Genomic DNA, 19,047 nt, shown 5'->3' on the forward strand with positions numbered 1-19,047 from the left:
AATACCACGATTACTAAGTCAATAACATATCGAGGATACATTATTATTTATATTTTATTATTATTCATATATTTATGTATTGTTAAATATTATTTATATTTTAAAATAATATACCTATAAAATCAGAGTTAGGTGTTAATTTTGAGAGTAAACTGAATGTAGGAGCAAATACTTATTATGTTGGGATAGTATCATGAGGTTTTTTTCCTGGGTTTTCCTCGTGAGTTACTATGGAGTCACTAACACGAGAATTTTACTGTCATTATTGCATGTGGTTGTTTTTTAAAGATAAATCACATAAACTACCTTACGATAAAGTCGTCCCAGGAATGCAACTCACAAGTATTTTAAAAGTCGTTTACTGATATTATCAGACACAAAGAAATAGCTTCAAAACAATAATAATATAATCTAGCTTATACTTTAGAAGATTTTTCAGTCCTCCCTGTAACACTTAAAGAGATTACTCGTTAATATCAATACTCCTCTTCTCATACTGTGAAGTAACTGTGCTGTGATGTGAGTAAATGTGTTTTGATCGTTTGGCAATTTGCGAATCGCATAGCAATTAACAAGGTTAATATACCCCAAGTCCGTTACTCGCATCTGAAAGTGTTCCTCTTTTTTTTTCTGCTTTCTTCGGCAATTAAGACGAGTTCAGTTCATGGACTAACGGAAACTGATACTATTTCCCGAGTGTCCATGTCGACTTGAGCGCATTTTAAGTTTAGTAGTCGACGGTGGTGAATGCTCAGTGTTAGTAGGGTGTCTGGGAAAATATTATAGGTAAAGGTAATATTTCTATTTTTTCTGATAAAATGTTATTTATAAGCGAGCCGCTTACCCCTAAAAAGACGCTTAGAAACGGAATATATACCGTTTTTTACACTTCTAGTGCACCAAACCTTTTTATTTAATTTTATTACATATATTTGAAAATTCAAATTTTTTTATAGGGGAGTGCAATTAGAACGAAAACATGCATTGTTTCGGAAAAATTCAAACAAGCTTATATTTTTCTAAAACTTTTTTTGTTAGTTTATATATATGTTAAAGTAAAAAGTTCTATTCGCAGATTTGGCCGCTAAATGTTTATTAATTGTTTAACAATAACAATTGTTTTGTATAAATAATTTTAAAAATATCGTCGAATTCATCATTTTACTTGGATCAAATATGTTTCTATTTTGTTTTTGATTATGCTGAATCCAAATATGGCATTACAATTTAAAAATTCTTATACAGAAGCTCTTATACAGTATGTCTGCGTAACTAGTAACCACACGCAAAACTTTTTTATTATCAATTTTAGGAAAAAAAGTTATTCTTCATAAAATGCTCTGGATAGTCAAAAATTTAAAACTCAACCGTCATATATCAAATTTTATCAATTGTATACGAGTTATGTCAAAAATATAAATTTCGTTCAAGAGTAAAGTACCTTCACATTCCAGAATATCAAAAAATGCCATTATGAAAAGTTGTTTGAAATTAAAAACTATGTTTTAATATACAATTACATCATTCTAATCGAAAAAAAAAAATTCAATTTTTTCTCAAATTACGGATACCCATCATCATTTTATTACAATTATGATAACTAATTTATTATCAAATTTACGAAAAAAAGTTAGTCTTCATAAAATGCTCTAACTGGTCTTAAATCTAAAATACAACTAACAGATATCAAACTTTTGCAATTTTATACGAGGTATGTAAAAAATATCAATTTTACTTAAGAGTTAAGTGCCTTTATTATTCACAATATTTTAATTAGAAGGATGTAATTGAACACTGAAACATATTTTTTAATTCCAAACAACTTTTCTTAATAACAATTTTTGATATCGTGAAATATAAAGGTACTTTACTCTTAAGTGAAATTCATATTTTTTGACATACCTCGTATAAAGTTAATAAAATTTGACATTTGACGATTGCATCTTAGATTACACAGCCCAACAAAAAAATTTTTTTGTCTTGCTGCCGAAAAAAAATCAACTGATTTTAGTTAATTCATCTGTGCTGATTCCAAAAATACAAACCTTTTCTTTGTGTCAGCTCTAGTTTTTGAGATATAACATACTTATCAAATACTTAAATATTCTTACATTTCTGTATATTCCACCACTATAATTGCAATATGTTTATAAACAAACTTAACAAATTCTAAGACAAATGGGCAAATGAACAAACGGGCCTATTTTGGTGTTCATTTAGGAGATCAAGATAAATCCTGAGCTCCACATGTAGTGTGCAAACTTGTATTGAAAACTTGCGACAGTGGACGAAAGGAGAACGAAAATGTTTAAATTTGGTTTTCCAATGGTATGGAGGGAACCAAAAAATCATTTTGACGATTGCTATTTCTGTCTTGTGAATATAAAGGGCATTAATCGTAACAATCGACATACGTGAACATATCCTAACCTGGATTCAGCAATAAGACAAATTCCACATCAGCTTGAACAGATACCCATTCCAATATTTAGCAGTCTAACTATGTTACCAGAGGATAATGCCGAAACGTTATTTGACGAACTGCAGACTAATAGATTTGAGGAAGTCGACAGTGATTTTGAAGGGGATTCAAAACGTCCTGAGCGCTTTACTCAGGAAGAGCTAAGCGATCTTATAAGAAATTTGAACCTTTCAAAGGATTCTTCCGAGTTGCTTACCTTCAGACTAAAAGAAAAGAATGTTCTTCACCTATACAGGGTGTCCCAGACTAAAATCGGTTAGTAAGTAATTAAGAAAAATATCAGTTTATTTTTGATAATTATGTGTCCCAGACTAATTTATCCAGGCTATATTTCTTAAACGAATAAAGATTTTCGAATGGGACAAAAACTAATCTATTCCATTTGTAATACACTTTAATATGGCGTAAAATCATCCCCTAGTTACAACCCCTAACTTAAATTTTTTTTAATAGCACTCTGTAACTAACGGATGAATATGTAGGGGATGATTTTTTTTCTACACCATATTAAAGTGTATTACAAATGAAATAGATCAGTTTTTGTCCCATTCGAAAATCTTTATTCCTTTAAGAAATATAGCCTGGATAAATTAGTCTGGGACACATAATTAACAAAAATAAACTGATATTTTCTTGATTATTTACGAACCGATTTTATTTTAAAAAAATGTGATGACTAGACGATCGAAGACCACATCCAAAACTATAAAGAAATATACAGGGTGCTATTAAAAAAATTAAAGTTAGGGGTTGTAACTAAGGGATGAATATTTAGGGGATGATTTTTTGTACGCCAAATTACAGTGTATTACAAATGGAGTAGATCAGTTTTTGTCCCATTTGAAAATCTCTATTCGTTTAAGAGATATAGCCCGGGTAAATTAGTCTGGGACACCCTGTATACCAAAATTACATACTACCGTAATAGAGATAAAAGATCTTTTGCCTTTTTTTCTCAGCAAGGTGATATGGTTTTTTATAACAATATTAAAGGACTGTTAGAAAAAATGGGTGTATCAGAGTATACACCAGATCACTGGCGTCTTTTTATCGACAGTTCCAAACGAAGTTTAAAGTGTGTCCTTCTACATAATGGCAACAAATATGGAAGTATACCAATTGGGCATTAGAGTGGAATAAATTCTCAACAATTTGAACAAACGCGGTTGTCATATGAGTATTAAAATTCATTACCTCCACAGCCACTTAGACCGTTTCCCAGAAAATCTTCACCAAGATATCAAAACGATGGAAGAGGGGTATCAGGGAGATGGGGCTATCACATGATGGCGGATTACTGCTGGAGTCTTCAAAAGGACCGGCCTTTTAAAGCCTTTGCAAGAAAATCATATAAAAGGAAGTTTTTAGGTGACGCCGAATAACACATTTTTGTTGCGACGCTGCCGGTTAGGTGAAAAGTTAAGTTTTTTTGGCAGATATGTGTGATGATTTTTGTAAGTACAATATTGTACAATAAAGATCTTACTTTTTATTCGTATTTAGTTTATTTCATGGGTAGCAGCACCACATATACAGGGTGATCAACTTCTGTGACAAAGTCCAATATATCTGTTATTATAAAATATATGAAAAAAAGTTGTTAATAAAAGTTATAGACACCTTTAATGTACACATTTTAAAATTAGTGAGAAATATACAGGGTCCTCCATAACACGGTGCCAAAATAAAGTTATGTTTTTTTAAATGGAACACCCTGTATTTTATTCAAAATCTGGTATCTCTACACTTTTCTGATTAAAAAGATATAACACTTGTCTAGGGTTATACTGAGTGTTTCAAAGTTATGAGCACTTTTATCAAAAAATCGTACTGATTTTATTGTCCTGTATGATTCTAACAGTATAATATAAACTTATTTTTTTACTGCTGTTGACTGTCACTATTAAAGTAGTTTTGCAACAACATACAATTTTTTTATCACTACACAAATTGTATACAGGGTAAGTCAAAATGCAAATAAAAGATTTTCTTCATATTTTTAAATGAAACACCCTGTATTTTATATTACAATCGAAAAGTTCTTTCATTATACTTGCATATCTTTTAAATATTCCCTATACCTAAAGTTATTAGTTTTCGAGATATTTTAGTTTTATTGTTGATAACTCATAGATACGTTTATTACAGTAAATTAATTACCCTTAATATTAGAAACCTCCAATGAGTTTGTTAATCATAATTAAAATTAGACTGCATTTCATTTTTTCTCCAAGTTTATGGTAAATTATATACAATAACGATAATTTTATATTTACTAACAAAATGATATTAATTTTCCGCGAAGAAATGGGAACTATAAATTGCTGCAAGTTCTTGTTTAAGGTGGCTTTGAAATAATTGACACAAGGACTGTCAGATGTAAGATTTTAATTATCTGTATTTATTTTTGTTATTGATTATAATTGTTTGCCATATTGTTATAATTGTTACCTAACAATGAATTTTAGTCGTGAAGAAATGACAGACATGATATGGATTTTCGGAGAGTGTTTCAAAAACTAATTAGTTGCCACAAGAATTTATAAGGAGCATAAGGACGGTGTCCATAGCATCAGCAACCAAATAAGAGAGCATTTGACAACTTATTAGACATGTTTAATCGTACTAGTTCTGTTTATGAAGCAAAGGAAAAAACAAAAATCATTATTACGGATGAAAATGAATTAAATGTTTTACTGCCTGTTACCGAAAATCCTCATACAAGTATTCAAAATATTACAAGAGAGCAAGATATAAGTTATGCATCTATCCAAAACATACTCAAGAAAAACAACATGCACCCATATCATATACAATTACATCAGGAACTTGTTGGGGATGGTTTCGAACGAACAGTACAATTTTGTCAATGATCACAAAAACAAATAGTTATACAGAGAGATTTTTTTGAGTTTGTTATTTTTTTTAGCGACGGGGCAACATTCCACAAAAATGTTAGTGTAAACAGACACAATTTTCATTATTATTCCACAACCAATCCGTACTGTGCTCAGACACATAGTCAAACGAGATGGTCCTTAAATGTTTGGGGTGGAATCATAGGCGATTACGTTATAGGTCCTTTTTTCTTTGAGGAATCGGTAAATGGTGAGGTTTATTTAAATTTTCTAGTGAATCATTTACCTATTCTACTTGAAAATGTACCATTAAACATCCGCCAACATATGTGGTACCTTCACGACGGAGCCCCTGCGCACCACAACGCACTTGTCAACGGTGAACTCGATAAACTATTTCCTGAAAGATGGATAGGAAGAGATGGGCCAGTTCACTGGCCACCCTGATCACTAGAATTAAACGAAGTTGACTTCTTTTTTTGGGGTTATATTAAAGACGTAGTGTATAGGACACCTCCAATAATAGTTGACGATATGAAAATAAGGATTCAAAACGCCTTTCAAAGTGTCACACAACAAATGCTTACAAACATCCGTAGGTCTTTCGAAACTCGTCTCCAGGCTTGTGTAGACGTTATGGGAGGTCATTTTGAACACCTTTTATAACATAAGAAGTACGTTGAACATTTTTTATTTAATTTAGTTTTTTTAATAAATTTTAATAAATTAAAGTATTGTTATTAATAACTAAGTAATACATGTTGTTATCAACAATTAAACTAAAATATCTCGAAAACTAATAACTTTAGGTATAGGGAATATTTAGAAGATATGTAAGTAGAGTTATAGAACTTTTCGATAATAATATAAAATACAGGGTGTTCCATTTAAAATTATGAAGAAAATCTTGTATTTACATTTTGACTTACCCTGTATACAATTTGTGTAGTTATAAAAAAATTGTACATTGTTGCAAAACTACTTTAATATTGACAGTCAAAAGCATTAAAAAAATAAGTTCATATTACACCAATAGAAACATACAGGGCGATCAAATCAGTATGATTTTTTAATAAAAGTGCTTGTAACTTTGAAACACTCAGTATAACCCTAGACAAGTGTTATATCTCTAGAATCAGAAAAATGTAGAGAAACCAGATTTTGAATAAAATACAGGGTGTTCTATTTAAAAAAACATAACTTTGGTTTGGCACCGTGTTATGGAGGACCCTGTATATTTCTCACCAATTTTAAAATATGTACATTAAAGGTGTCTATAACTTTTATTAACAACTTTTTTTCATATATTGTATAACAACAGATATATTGGACTTTGTCACAGAAGTTGATCACCCTGTATATAGGTAGTACTGCGTTAAATTACCCTATATGTTAAAAATCTGATCTGTTGTCGTATTTTCTGAAAACGATCTGATGGAGCAAATCTGGTGGCATTTTTCGATTCAGCAGACCAAAATTACCTAGAAACAGTAAAAAAATTTCCAGCAGCAAACTGTGTTTACCAGTGTTATATACGAAGCAGAGTATTTTATAAAGAATAACTTTTTTTCGTAAAACTGATAATAAAAAAAGTTATCAATAGGTTTCAATTTACGCATACTGTATAAGAGCTAAAAAAAAGTTTTTTTGTTGAACATTTATTATTGTTGAAGCTTATTATTAAATGTATTTTAGGTAAGTTTTATAGAAAAAAGTTTTTATCACTTTTGATAAACATTTTTTTAACTGGTAATTTTCGGTTTTATTATTACATTTTTGTTATCTTTCTAAATTTTCTCAAAAAGAAATAGTTTATTTTATTTCTAATGTAAAATAATTTAGCGCATTTTAAAGATTACATCCTAAGCCTTAAAAGAACACCTATAAAACTAATAAATCTGTTCAAAATTGAGTAATACCGTCTTAAACGGGTGGTAATTCTGTAAAACTACGAAGTTTTCAAAAATTATATTTTTTTGAGACGTCGCCGTATCATTTGAATTAAATTTTTGAGACTTTTTGTTGAGATAAACATCATTTAGTAAGATGTCTGAAAGGTAAGCTGTTCAAAATTGAGAGTTTTATAAGAAAGATTGTATTAGTTACACATTTTTATCATTTTTAAACCATTTTTAAACCAAATTCATGTAAGTCTCACTTTTCGCCCACACCATACTTATGCCCATACATTTTATTTGTTTTTATTACAACCATAAGATAGCTAAATTATTCTTCTTTCATGATCAATTTATAAAATTTCATTTGATCCATTAGTTAAATAATTACATTAAAATAACTCAACCGTGCACTTCGCCGTACGCTAGTTTACAGTGCGCCAATGTTTGTGAGAAGGGTGACGTTATCACAATATACCGGGTGTCCATTTATATTTTCCCCCATTTTAACTACCTATAACTTCTAAACGGCTCAAGATAGAAACATGCGGTTTTCGCTGAAATGTTTTATTTTACTAAGAGTTTTGTATGAATCGATTGAGTTTTTTATATCGCTTTCAATTACGAAAATACAAATGGCGGATTTTTGAAAAAAACTTTGTTGACTTTTTTTAATGGAACATCCAGTATATTTTTTTGCAAATTGAAAGAACGATCATTCACCTATCCAGCGATATAAAGTTTTTTAAAATCGGTTGTCAAATCACTGAGTAATTAATTTTTAAAATGAGAGGTGCAGCGTGGATATCACATACCTAAATAACATGTAACTAAGCAAAATGATATTATGTTGTGATTTTCACATTGTATCTCTCATTTTAAAAATTAATTTCTCAGTCATTTGACAACCGATTTTAAAAAAAATTATATCGCTGGATAGGTAAATGACCATTTTTTCAAGTTACAAAAAAATATACTGGCTGTTTTAATAAAAAAAGTCAACAACGTTTTTTTTTTCAAAAATCCGCCATTTTTTATTTAAAAGCGATATGAAAAATGGCCATTTACCTAAAAAATTGAAAAAACGATCATTTACCTATCTAGCGATATAAAAATTTTCAAAATCGGTTGTCAAATGACTGAGCAATTAATTTTTAAAATGAGAGATGCAATGTGGAAATCACATAACATAATATCAATTTGCTTAGTTAGAAAGTTGCACCTCTCATTTTAAAAATTAATTACTCAGTCATTTGACAACCGATTTTGAAAAACTTTATATCGTTGGATAGGTGAATGACCTTTCTTTCAATTTACAAAAAAATATACTGGGTGTTCCATTAAAAAAAAGTCAACAAAGTTTTTTTCAAAAATCCGCCATTTTTTTCGTATTTGAAAGCGATATAAAAAATTTAATCCATTCAGACAAAACTTTTACTAAAATAAAACATTTCAGCGAAAACCGCATATTTCTATCTTGAGCCGTTTAGAAGTTATAGGCAGTTAAAATGGGGGAAAATATAAATGGACACCCGGTATTATAAATAAAAAATTATAGAAGCTACAGATTTAATTTTAGAAAAATATTTATAAAGGTTTTTTTTGTAAAATTTTCTGAATTTTTCAACGGTCAATTTTTCGGAGTTATTTAAAAAAAAACATCTAATTTCGCAGTTCATTTGTTTAATAAAAAATGAAGCACCCACTTCTCGAGTAGAACTTTTTGATATGTTGTTTATTAAACATTTCTTAATGAAATTACAAAAAGTTCTATCTTGTTTGATTTTTTCCGAAGTGAAAATCTATATGCATTCCCCTATTATTTATTTATTCATTGCTAATTTACAACCTACTTCAATAAAGTAATAGGTAAATATGATGTAAGTTTTTGGCTTGTGGCAGATGTCGTCCATTGACGACGACTCATTAGAATTCTCCGAGCAGTTAGGTCTTCCCGCCAAAGTATTTTTAGGCGTCTGTCAATCAGTGGAAGGTTGAATAATTCGTATATAAGATGGTTTGGATGGATTGTGCTGCGATTCATGTATCTTCTGGAGTGGTCAGCGATCACATCATTGATGACAGGAATATTGAGGTCTGCAAGAAGGGTTTGGTTTGACATGTACCATGGGGCTTTAGCTAACATACGAATAGTTTTTGATTGGAATGTCTGTAATCTTTTGGTGTTGGATGGTTTGCTACAGCGCCACAGCTCGATTCCGTATGTCGACACTGGTTTGACTATTGTCTTACAGATGATCAGTTTATTTTCTAAAGAAAGTGACGATCTTCTGTTGATTAGTCAGCTCATATTCTTAACTTTTAGGTCGAGGTGTCGTCGTTTGGATACAATATGTGATTTCCAAGTAAGTTTTTCGTCTAGATCTAGATGAAAGCTCAGGTACTTTACTTCTATTTTTATTGGTATAGGTGAATTATTTCGTTACCAGAAATCTCGTAACGCGACAATTCGTAACCGGACAAGTGGTAACGGACAACTCGTAACGGCGACAGTTCGTAACTATACAAATTCGTAACGGACAATTCGTAACGTTAAAATTTAAGTATTCTGTTTATTATTGTTAACGCGGAAATTAACTTAATTGAAATTATGTTTATCAATTTAATGGATCAGTACCGGGATAAACATGTTTAACACATTTTATATTTCGTGTTTCAGAATATATTATAAGTCGTTAAACACAAACAAATATTTAAATACATACAAACTTTTAACAATATTTTTAAAAGTTTATCCCTCTTATTGTTCCTTAAATTTGCATACGCGTAGACAAAGGATTTGAAGTACCTAATTCGTGAAATCTTTAAGCCGACAACCGTCTTTAGACATTCGCCGTTACGAACTGTTGCTGTTACGAATTGTCCGTTACCAGTTGTCCGGTTACGAACTGTCGCGTTACGAGATGTCATGGTACCGAATTATTTAGGTATAGCAATTCGAATTAATTACTAATTTTAGAAAAATTTGCAATTTTTCTTTTTCATTTAGAACGATGTACTGTTTATCCAAAGTCAATTGAAAATATAAATTTTACGAGGTGGGTGAAATATATTATTTAACAGATCTGTTTTACAACGGTAATACGAGAATATCTTGTAATAGCTTGGTTATGTTGCGTATAGCGCATTGTGTAGTAAAATAGATTTGTTAATATATTTGAACCTCCTCATAAAATTTCAATTTTCAATTGACTTTGGATAGACAGTAATTGCATATTCAAACATAGTTTTTAATTCCAAACAACTTTTAATAATAATGTTGGATGTTGTGAAAGTCAAAGGCACTGCTCTTAAGCAAAATTCATATTTTTTGACATATCTCGTATAAAATTTACAAAATTTGATAGCTGCATCTTAGGTTTTACACCATGCAGAACTTTTTATGTAGAATACATTTTTTTCGTATACTGAATAATAAATGAGTTATCATATTTGCAGGGTTGGCAGGAGCTTAAAACCTTGGTTTAAACCAGTGATGGGCAAAGAACGGCCCGCGGGCCAAGTCTGGCCCGCGAAAGTATTTAATTCGGTCCGCCGAGGGTCCATCGATATGGATAGTTTACACATAGCTTTAACACAAATTTCACTTTTTTATAATTCTGGCCCTCCTTTAGAATTTCTTGAACTTTATGCCCCCCCCCATTAAAAAAGTTTGCCCACCACTGGTTTAAACCAAGGTTTAAACCAAGTGGTTTTTAATATATTGGCCACAAATGAAGATAAATAAATCATATTTATGTAGTTTCGAACTTAATTATTTTGAATATTATTACGTTTGAAGATTTTTTTGCCATGTTAATTTTTTGTGTGTGTAAATAAAAATAAATGTTGTCTTAATTTTTTTCATTGTTTATTACATTATTTTATAAAATAATTTATTCATTTTTAAAGTATTTAGACTTATAATACTTTGTATCAAATAAACCTGGTTTAAACCAAAATACCTGCTTTTATTGGGTTTTTGGAAAAAAACCTTGGTTTTTGCTAACCCTGCATATTTGTAATAAATACAAGTAATGTTAGTATCCGTAATTTAAAAACAAAAATTGCCAATTTTTTTTTTTTAATTAGAAGGATGTATTTTCTATTGCATTATTTCATTCTATTAATATTAGTTCTGTTTTAAATTTTGGTCTAGTCTATACCCTTCCTCTTTGAGTGGATTTCTAAGCTTTTCCACGTCGTATATCTCTGTTTTACTTTTTACCTGTTTACTTTTTAACATTGGCTAAGCTTTTAATGAAATCTGTAAACTCCTACAAATTTTGTATAGCGTAAAGGACATAAATCAATCAATCAATGCTCAATCATCTGCGTTTTTCCGACGATATAGTACTTATTACTGAAGATCTGGGTGAAGCACAACAAATGCTACAAGAATTAGAAAACGTATCTTCAATAGGTCTAAAAATGAACATCAGTAAGACCAAATTTATGACAAATTTAGTTCCCAGCGAACAATTAACCATCCAAAATCAAGTGGTAGAATTGACAGAAAAGTACATATTATATCTCGGTCATGAAATCAGAAGAGGCAAGGACAATCAGTCCTGCGAATTTCAACGACGAATAACACTTGCTTGGGCGGCGTATGGTTCACTAAGAGACATCTTTAAGAGCAACATCCCAATAGCCATGAAACGGAAGACATTTGACCAATGCGTTCTTCCTATTATGACATACGGAGCAGAAACTCTCACGCTCACAAAAACAACAGCACTAAAAATGCGAGTGGCACAAAGGCGCATGGAAAGATTGATTCTCAGCGTGACAAAAAAGACAAAATAAGGAACCAAGACCTAAGGAAAAGAACAGGTATCACTGATGTCGTCGAACGTATCTCTCTCTTCAATCCTGACCCCCCGGAGGGGGTGTAGTGGTCGACGTGATGTCGTGTATTGTCCGTCTCCAAAGATCTCTGTCTCTGGTCATTTCTTTTAACTCATGCATAGGTCTTTTGCATATTCCTGTAATCTGATCGATCCATCTTGTTGGGGATCTTCCTCGTGATCTTCGGCCTTCCACCTTTCCTTGTATAATGAGTCTTTCCATGTTTTCTGTGTTGGCTCTCATAACATGTCCAAAGTATTTTGATTGTTGGAGATGGACTTTACTGGAGAGCCGTTGGCTAACTTTTAGCTCTCTTAAAATCGAATTATTGGTTCTATGGTCGGTCCAAGGAATTCGTAGCATTCGTCTCCAACAGAACATTTCAGTGGCGTCTATCTTTCTTCTTTCCGAATTTCTCAGGGTCCAAGATTCACATCCGTAAGTCAGTATTGGGAATATTAAGCAGTCGATCAACCTCATCTTTAACGCTCTTGAAATTTGACAGTCCTTCCATATTGTGGTCATTTTTGCTGTGGCGACTTTTGCTAGATCACATATACGTTTTATTTCTTCCTGTAGTGACCCTGTGTTTGTGATTAATGATCAATTGTGGTTATATGTGGATGATTGTTATGTAGTCTATCCACTATCATGATCTTTGTCTTTGATATGTTTAATTGCAGACTAAATATTTGACTTTCGTTTTCAACCAGTCATATAAGATCAATCAGCTCTGCTTGACTATTTGCAAGAAGGACTGTGTCATCTGCGAAACGTAGGTTGTTTATTTTATGACCATTAATTGAGATACCTTTTTCCCATCCTTCAAGTGCTCTTCTCATAATATGCTCTCCATATATGTTGAATAATTGTGGAGAGAGTATACATCCCTGTCTGACACCCCGTTCTGGATGAAATTCGTTTGAATGTGTGTCAAGTACTTTAACTGATCCAGTAGTGTGTTCGTATAGTTCAGTTATAAACGAAATAAGGTGTTGGGGTACGCCCACTTCTTTTAGAATTTGCCATAAGTATCTCCACTTGACCCTGTCGAACGCCTTACGATAATCTATAAAGCATATGTACAGTGGAAGATTGAATTCCCTAGATTTTTCGATTATCTGTCTTATATTTAACAGGTGTTCTCTAGTACCTCTACCTTTGGTAAATCCAGTTTGCTCTTGTGGGATTTCTCTTTGAAGGAATGTTTTTAGTCTCTCGTTGATTTTATGTACCATTATTTTACTGGCATGTGACATAAGAGAAATAGTTCTATAATTGTCGCATTTATGGAAGCGACGAACGTATAGCCAAGCTGAAATAGAATTGGGCAGGTCACATAGCCAGATTGAAAGACTCAAGATGGACCAGAAAACTAATTGACTGGCGCCTAAGAGAAGACAAACGCAGCAGAGGACAACCACCAACACGTTGAATGGACAACATTAGACGAATATCCAAGAAATGGCAACAAGACGCACAGAACCGTGTAGAGTGGCGAAAAATGAGAGAGACCTATGTCCAGCAGTGAACAGAAGAAGTTGCATGATGATGATGATAAAAGGAAATAAAACCATGTTATCAAATCGTTTTCGTTTATGACCATCAAAATAGATGGCGCCTTTGTAGCTAACTACTTGAATGGAAGTAAGCACAAGACATTCGTTCGCTATTCCGTGTGTGAATTTGTATCAGCCCGAGTATCTGATGAAGCAGGGATGCTGAAATAACGTTTTATAACACTTTACTGATTCCAATTCAAACACGCAAGGTTTGGCGAATTGTGCTAGACGAATATAGATTCTATCATCTAATTTCGCATCCGAGAGACCTGTAAACTTTTTAATTAAGTATTTGAAACATTCTTCGTTTTTTGAGAGAAATGGGAAAAACTGTTTTGGCTGTGTTGTAAGGCCTAGCTTTACATGAAGAAGAATTTTTTCTGATGTTAGCAAGTTTTCTTGCACAACATTATTTTGTCTTACCGTGAGCGTGCTTGTCTTCCAACTCTCCATTGACCAGTAATGTATTTGTTGTCAACTGTTCCAGAAATAAAAAAAAAACAAGGAAATTTGGTGTGACCAGCTTTGGTGTAACCAGATGGGTTGATAAAGAGACGTCGTTGAGTGGATTCATACTGACTTTTTCTCAGTAAGACTTTTTCGCACTCTATTGCGTATTTATATTCAGTATCGAACTCATGTTCCATTTAATTTTATTTTTTTTTAATTGTAGCTGTGTTTATTCTATATTAAAAAAAGGTGGTACTATAGACCGGCGCGAAGTTCCATACTATGTTTTCTGTATTTTAAATTTTAAATATTTTTAAAATGTAATAAAGAAATTTTATTATTTATTTATTATATTTATATTTTAAACACATTATAGAGGTACGTTATATTAAAATATTTTTTTTAAAAGGAATTTTATTATTTATATTTTAAACAAATTATATATTATATTAAAATATTTCAACAATTCATTATGTTTCCTCCTATGTAATAGTAGCGGCTCCGATATAAGAACGATATGTAATAAAATTATTTTATCGCCAACCGTCACTAAAGTCATTCATTATTGTACTCATTTGACGCCATTTGCGGCAGTAAAGTAACACTTTATTGTACTGAAAGAAGTTTTTTACTTTACCTGCCGCGATTAATCGAGATTGAATGTAAGTGGTCGATGGCAGTAATCGATTATTTATTTGAGTTAACTTATAATTTGTTTACTTTAATTATTAAAAACATTGTATAAAATTTACGACACTGTTAATTAAATTTATGTCACAAAGTTCTGTAGTCACTGTCAAAGTGTCAAAGTCACTGTAAATTCTGTAGTATTTTGTAATTATATTCATACAAAATAAATCAAAACTTTACCGATTTAGTAATTATTCAATGTTGATAACTATTAATTAAAGATCTAAAGCGGCCATCATGCAAAAGTCATCTGTCATCACTGTCATGAAATTTTTATTACGTCAAAAATTTAAACGTTCTTAAATTGTAAATTGTAAGTAAGTGTTAAACCAATATCAAATTATGTTGGCGATAAAATTTTGTATGCAACACGTCAGTAAAGACTCTTTATCGAACTCGTCTGTTATTCGCCTCGATCACTACACTCGCTCTGCTCATAATATCAGACTCGTTCGATAAAGAGTAGCTTTACTGACTTGGTACATAAATAACTATGATATGTAATTTAGTATGTTAATAATGATAAAAAACAAGTGGTGTCCGATATAATTTTGTCCAGACTATAATTAATTAATAATAATTGAAAAATTACTTTTTTGATAAATTCTACCTACTAAAATGTTTTCAATCCGGGCAGATATTCTTTTAGATTTTTTGGATCATTCGAAACAATAAAAAGGTCTATTGTAATTTTTCTTTAAGTTTCTGTAATTTTTCTCTGAAGTTGATCGTTTTCGAGTTATAAACAATTTGAAAAAAAAAAAGAAAGATAACGAGGTTCAAAAACATAAGTCTGGATTTACTTATTTAACAAGTTATTTAATTATAGTCTGGACAAAATTATATCGAGCACCCCTTGTTTTTTATAATTTTTTAACATACTAAATTTTGGCTAAGTGGCTCTGCAAAAGCCATTTTTCAGAAAAAAAAACTTACTAAATTGCATATCAAATAATTTTTATCTGTTAAACAGGTCGGTGAAGGTCATTCTTATATCGGATCTTAGACTATAACGGCACCTGCTAACATATCAATAAAGCTTTTACTTCTGACAGACCCGACAAAGTCATACCAAATATTAAATTATTAATAAAATATAAATAAATATCATTTCATAGTAACTTTAGTTATTATAAATATAAAATAAATAAAATATAGATATAAAATAAATGAGACGATTAAAAATAAAATTCGAGTATAGTTGGAAAGGAATTTATTAACCACTAACGTAAAAAGGTTAGTAAAAATATATAGGTTTTATAATTAATTAAATATTTACATTTATTTAACGGACTCCCTTTGTTGAGTAAATTGACTATTCCATCTATATTACGTGTCACTGTTAGTGGTCACGATTTTTCGTTTTACTATAGAGAAAACCTGATATTATGTACAACCTCACTATACAGGGTGTTTCATTAATAATTGTCCATATAGTAACTGGAGAAACCTTAGCACAAAATACGAAGATTTAACCTAAAACACTTATATAAAATGTGGTTCCTTACTGAGTTACAGGGTGTTTTACCTAAATATTTAAAAACTATTTTTGCCAGCATTTTAAAAATATTCGATGTATCCTTTTCATACTTGGCAGGAAGTATGGGTACTATACAAACTGCTAAATTATGTTAAACAAACGTTTCTGGCTATTACCAGAGGCGTACGACGGGGGAAAGTGAATGGTTGACCCTTTCCAAATTCTACGCCACTGGCGGAATTGCTATTTTAGTTCAATTTTTGGATTCTCCAATACTTTCTATGAAAATAGTATACTTTTCATTCGTAACGATTAAGTCATTAGTTTTCGAGATCTTTGAAGTTAAAAATGAAACGACACGGTTATTTTGATTAATGTATTGTGTCGCTTCATTTTTAATTTATTTCAAATATCTCGAAAACTAATCATGTTATCGTTACAAATGACCAGTATATTATTTACATAAAGAGGATTGGAAAATCAAAAAATTACACTAAAGTAGCAATTTTGTCAGTGGCGTAGAATTTGGGAAGGGTCAACCAGCCACTATCCCCTGTCGTACGCCTCTGGTAGTAGCTAGAAACGTTTATTTATCTTAATTTAGTAGGGTGTACAGCACTTACACTTTCTGACAAGTATGATAAGGATACGCCAAATAGTTTTAAAGTACTGGGTACAAATAATTTTTAAATTTTATAGTACGTTTTTTAACGGTAAAATATTGCAAAACCTATAAATTTTAAAGAACCGCTTGGATTGACATGAAATTTGACATACACATAGCTAACAAGTCAAAGAAAAAAAGTGATATTGTGCAGATATGTGCTTTTGCCCCGGGGGTGCTTTTCACCCCCTCTTGGGGGTGAAAAAGTATTCGTCCAAAGTAAGTCCGGAAATGGATAAACTGACTAATTTTAAGTAACTTTTGTTCTATAGAGTGTTTTCACTAAGTCAATACTTTTCGAGTTATTTGCCAGTGAATATGTTCATTTTTTCAACAAAATAACCACGCTTTTAGACGGTTTTTTGCAAATAATTCAAATAGTACGTATTTTGTCGAAAAAACATTCGTAGCAGAAATATAGCCTGTAAAAAATAAAAAAAAAATGGTGTAATATATCACGTCTCTATACCTAGTAGAAGCAGAGTTATAGCTAATTAAAAATAGGTTCATATTCGTCAAATTCTAAATGGAATACTTTAATGTGAAATAACCAAAAATAAAGCACATTTCGGGGAAAACTCATTACAACTTATTTAAAGTGTTTAAAAATAACTTCACTTTCTGCCAAGTATGAAAACGATACGTCGAATAGTTATAAAATGCTGAGCAAAAATAGTTTTTAAATTTTTAGATAAAACACCCTGTAACTCAGTAAGGAACCACAATTTATTAAAGTGTTTTAGGTTAAATCTTCGCACTTTGTGCTAAGGTTTCTCCAGTTACTATATGGACAATTATTAATGAAACACCCTGTATACTAATAGTCAAACAATTAGGAATGCACTTCATAGATTTAATGACATCATAACATACCGGTACAAACTTAACGGCAAACAAATTCAACAAATTTTTCCTCATATATTACCTAGTTTTTTCGTTGCCGTCAAGTTTGACAGGACAGCGCTGTTGCCAAATAAAAAACACATATTTATTTACCAAAGCTGCTACAGCCTACACTGTTTCTCTTTGTCTTTAAGAGTGTGAAATAAAGATCTTTACTACAAGTGTCAAGCTGACATTATGTTTGTGTATGTTTTCTTCTTCTTCTTTTATGGCCTTTGTGAGCTGTGTCCATTTAGCCAGCAACATTTCTTAAAATTAACGCCTAATTAAACCTACCATACAATAAGACCAAGGATAGGGCAGGGAAAGTGAAGTTGGTAAAAAATAAGCTGTTGTTAAAATATAAACTAAATAAATAAAATATAATTGGAAAACAATAATTTGACATTATATTTAACCTACAATGACCTAATTTAACCTATTATGACAGACGTCAGTCACCATTTGCCATCTGACCAAATATAATAATGACGTCATATAATCGTCACTACTTCTAGCCAATAAAATGCTAGCTGTAATAGGAATGGCATGTCAAAAATATCTGATTATTCCTTATATTTTTTTTCAAATTTAGAATATAGCAACAAGGGGAAAATTGTGCATTCCTTATTGTTTGACTTTAGTTTATCTATTAATTTTATTATTATTTTAGGCAAAATGATACTGAAAAGTGTATTTTGGATATTCATTCCGTCTCTACTAGTTTTTGTCTACAGTGAAGGAGTAGTAAAACAAAAAACTAGGAAAGGAAAATTTCTTCTGCCGTTTTATGTTCAACATAGGCCAATAGAAAATAGAGGATTGTATGGTAAGTAAATCGATTCACTTTTAGACGTTTAAATAATTTTTTAAATTGGTAATTTAATAATTAAACGACGAACGAAAGTTTCACTTTTAATAAAAAACAAAACTTTATTAGAACTAATCATCTGGTTACACCATTCGTGGCTTCTAAAAATTTGCAATTCAACGAATCGCAGAAGCAAAGAAGGCTGAGGGCGATCTATCAAGTTGCATCTCACTACCCGCCTGTCCAGCACGATAAAATTCTGTAAAAAGCACTCTAACTAGTTTCAATTCTTTCTAGAGTTTCTTCAGAGAGTGCATGTTTGATTCTCTCTGAACGACCAAAATTCTGGCCGCCAGTCTCGATCCGCAAACGAAAGATCATGATGACATGGATGCCGTGGTGGTATCTGCTAAAGACGAACG

At 31.3% G+C, this 19,047-nt stretch overlaps 1 protein-coding gene across 3 annotated transcripts in view; it reads left to right on the plus strand.

The window, feature by feature from the left end:
- Positions 1-669: 669 nt before the first annotated feature.
- Positions 670-19,047, plus strand: part of LOC114333619 (glucose dehydrogenase [FAD, quinone]-like) — a 61,660-nt gene continuing 43,282 nt past the window's right edge. The window contains exons 1-3 of one of the 3 annotated variants that reach the window (XM_028283535.2): positions 688-786; positions 9,562-9,601; positions 18,488-18,643. In XM_028283535.2, the coding sequence (XP_028139336.1) occupies positions 18,493-18,643 (151 nt within the window). In that variant the 5' untranslated portion in view covers positions 688-786; positions 9,562-9,601; positions 18,488-18,492. Of the gene's footprint in view, positions 793-9,561; positions 9,602-18,487; positions 18,644-19,047 lie in introns of all 3 variants that reach the window. The other 2 variants (XM_028283533.2, XM_028283534.2) reach the window with 2 other exon arrangements.

Source organism: Diabrotica virgifera, chromosome 3 (genome assembly GCF_917563875.1).
Source record: "Diabrotica virgifera virgifera chromosome 3, PGI_DIABVI_V3a".
Lineage (NCBI taxonomy): Eukaryota > Metazoa > Arthropoda > Insecta > Coleoptera > Chrysomelidae > Diabrotica > Diabrotica virgifera.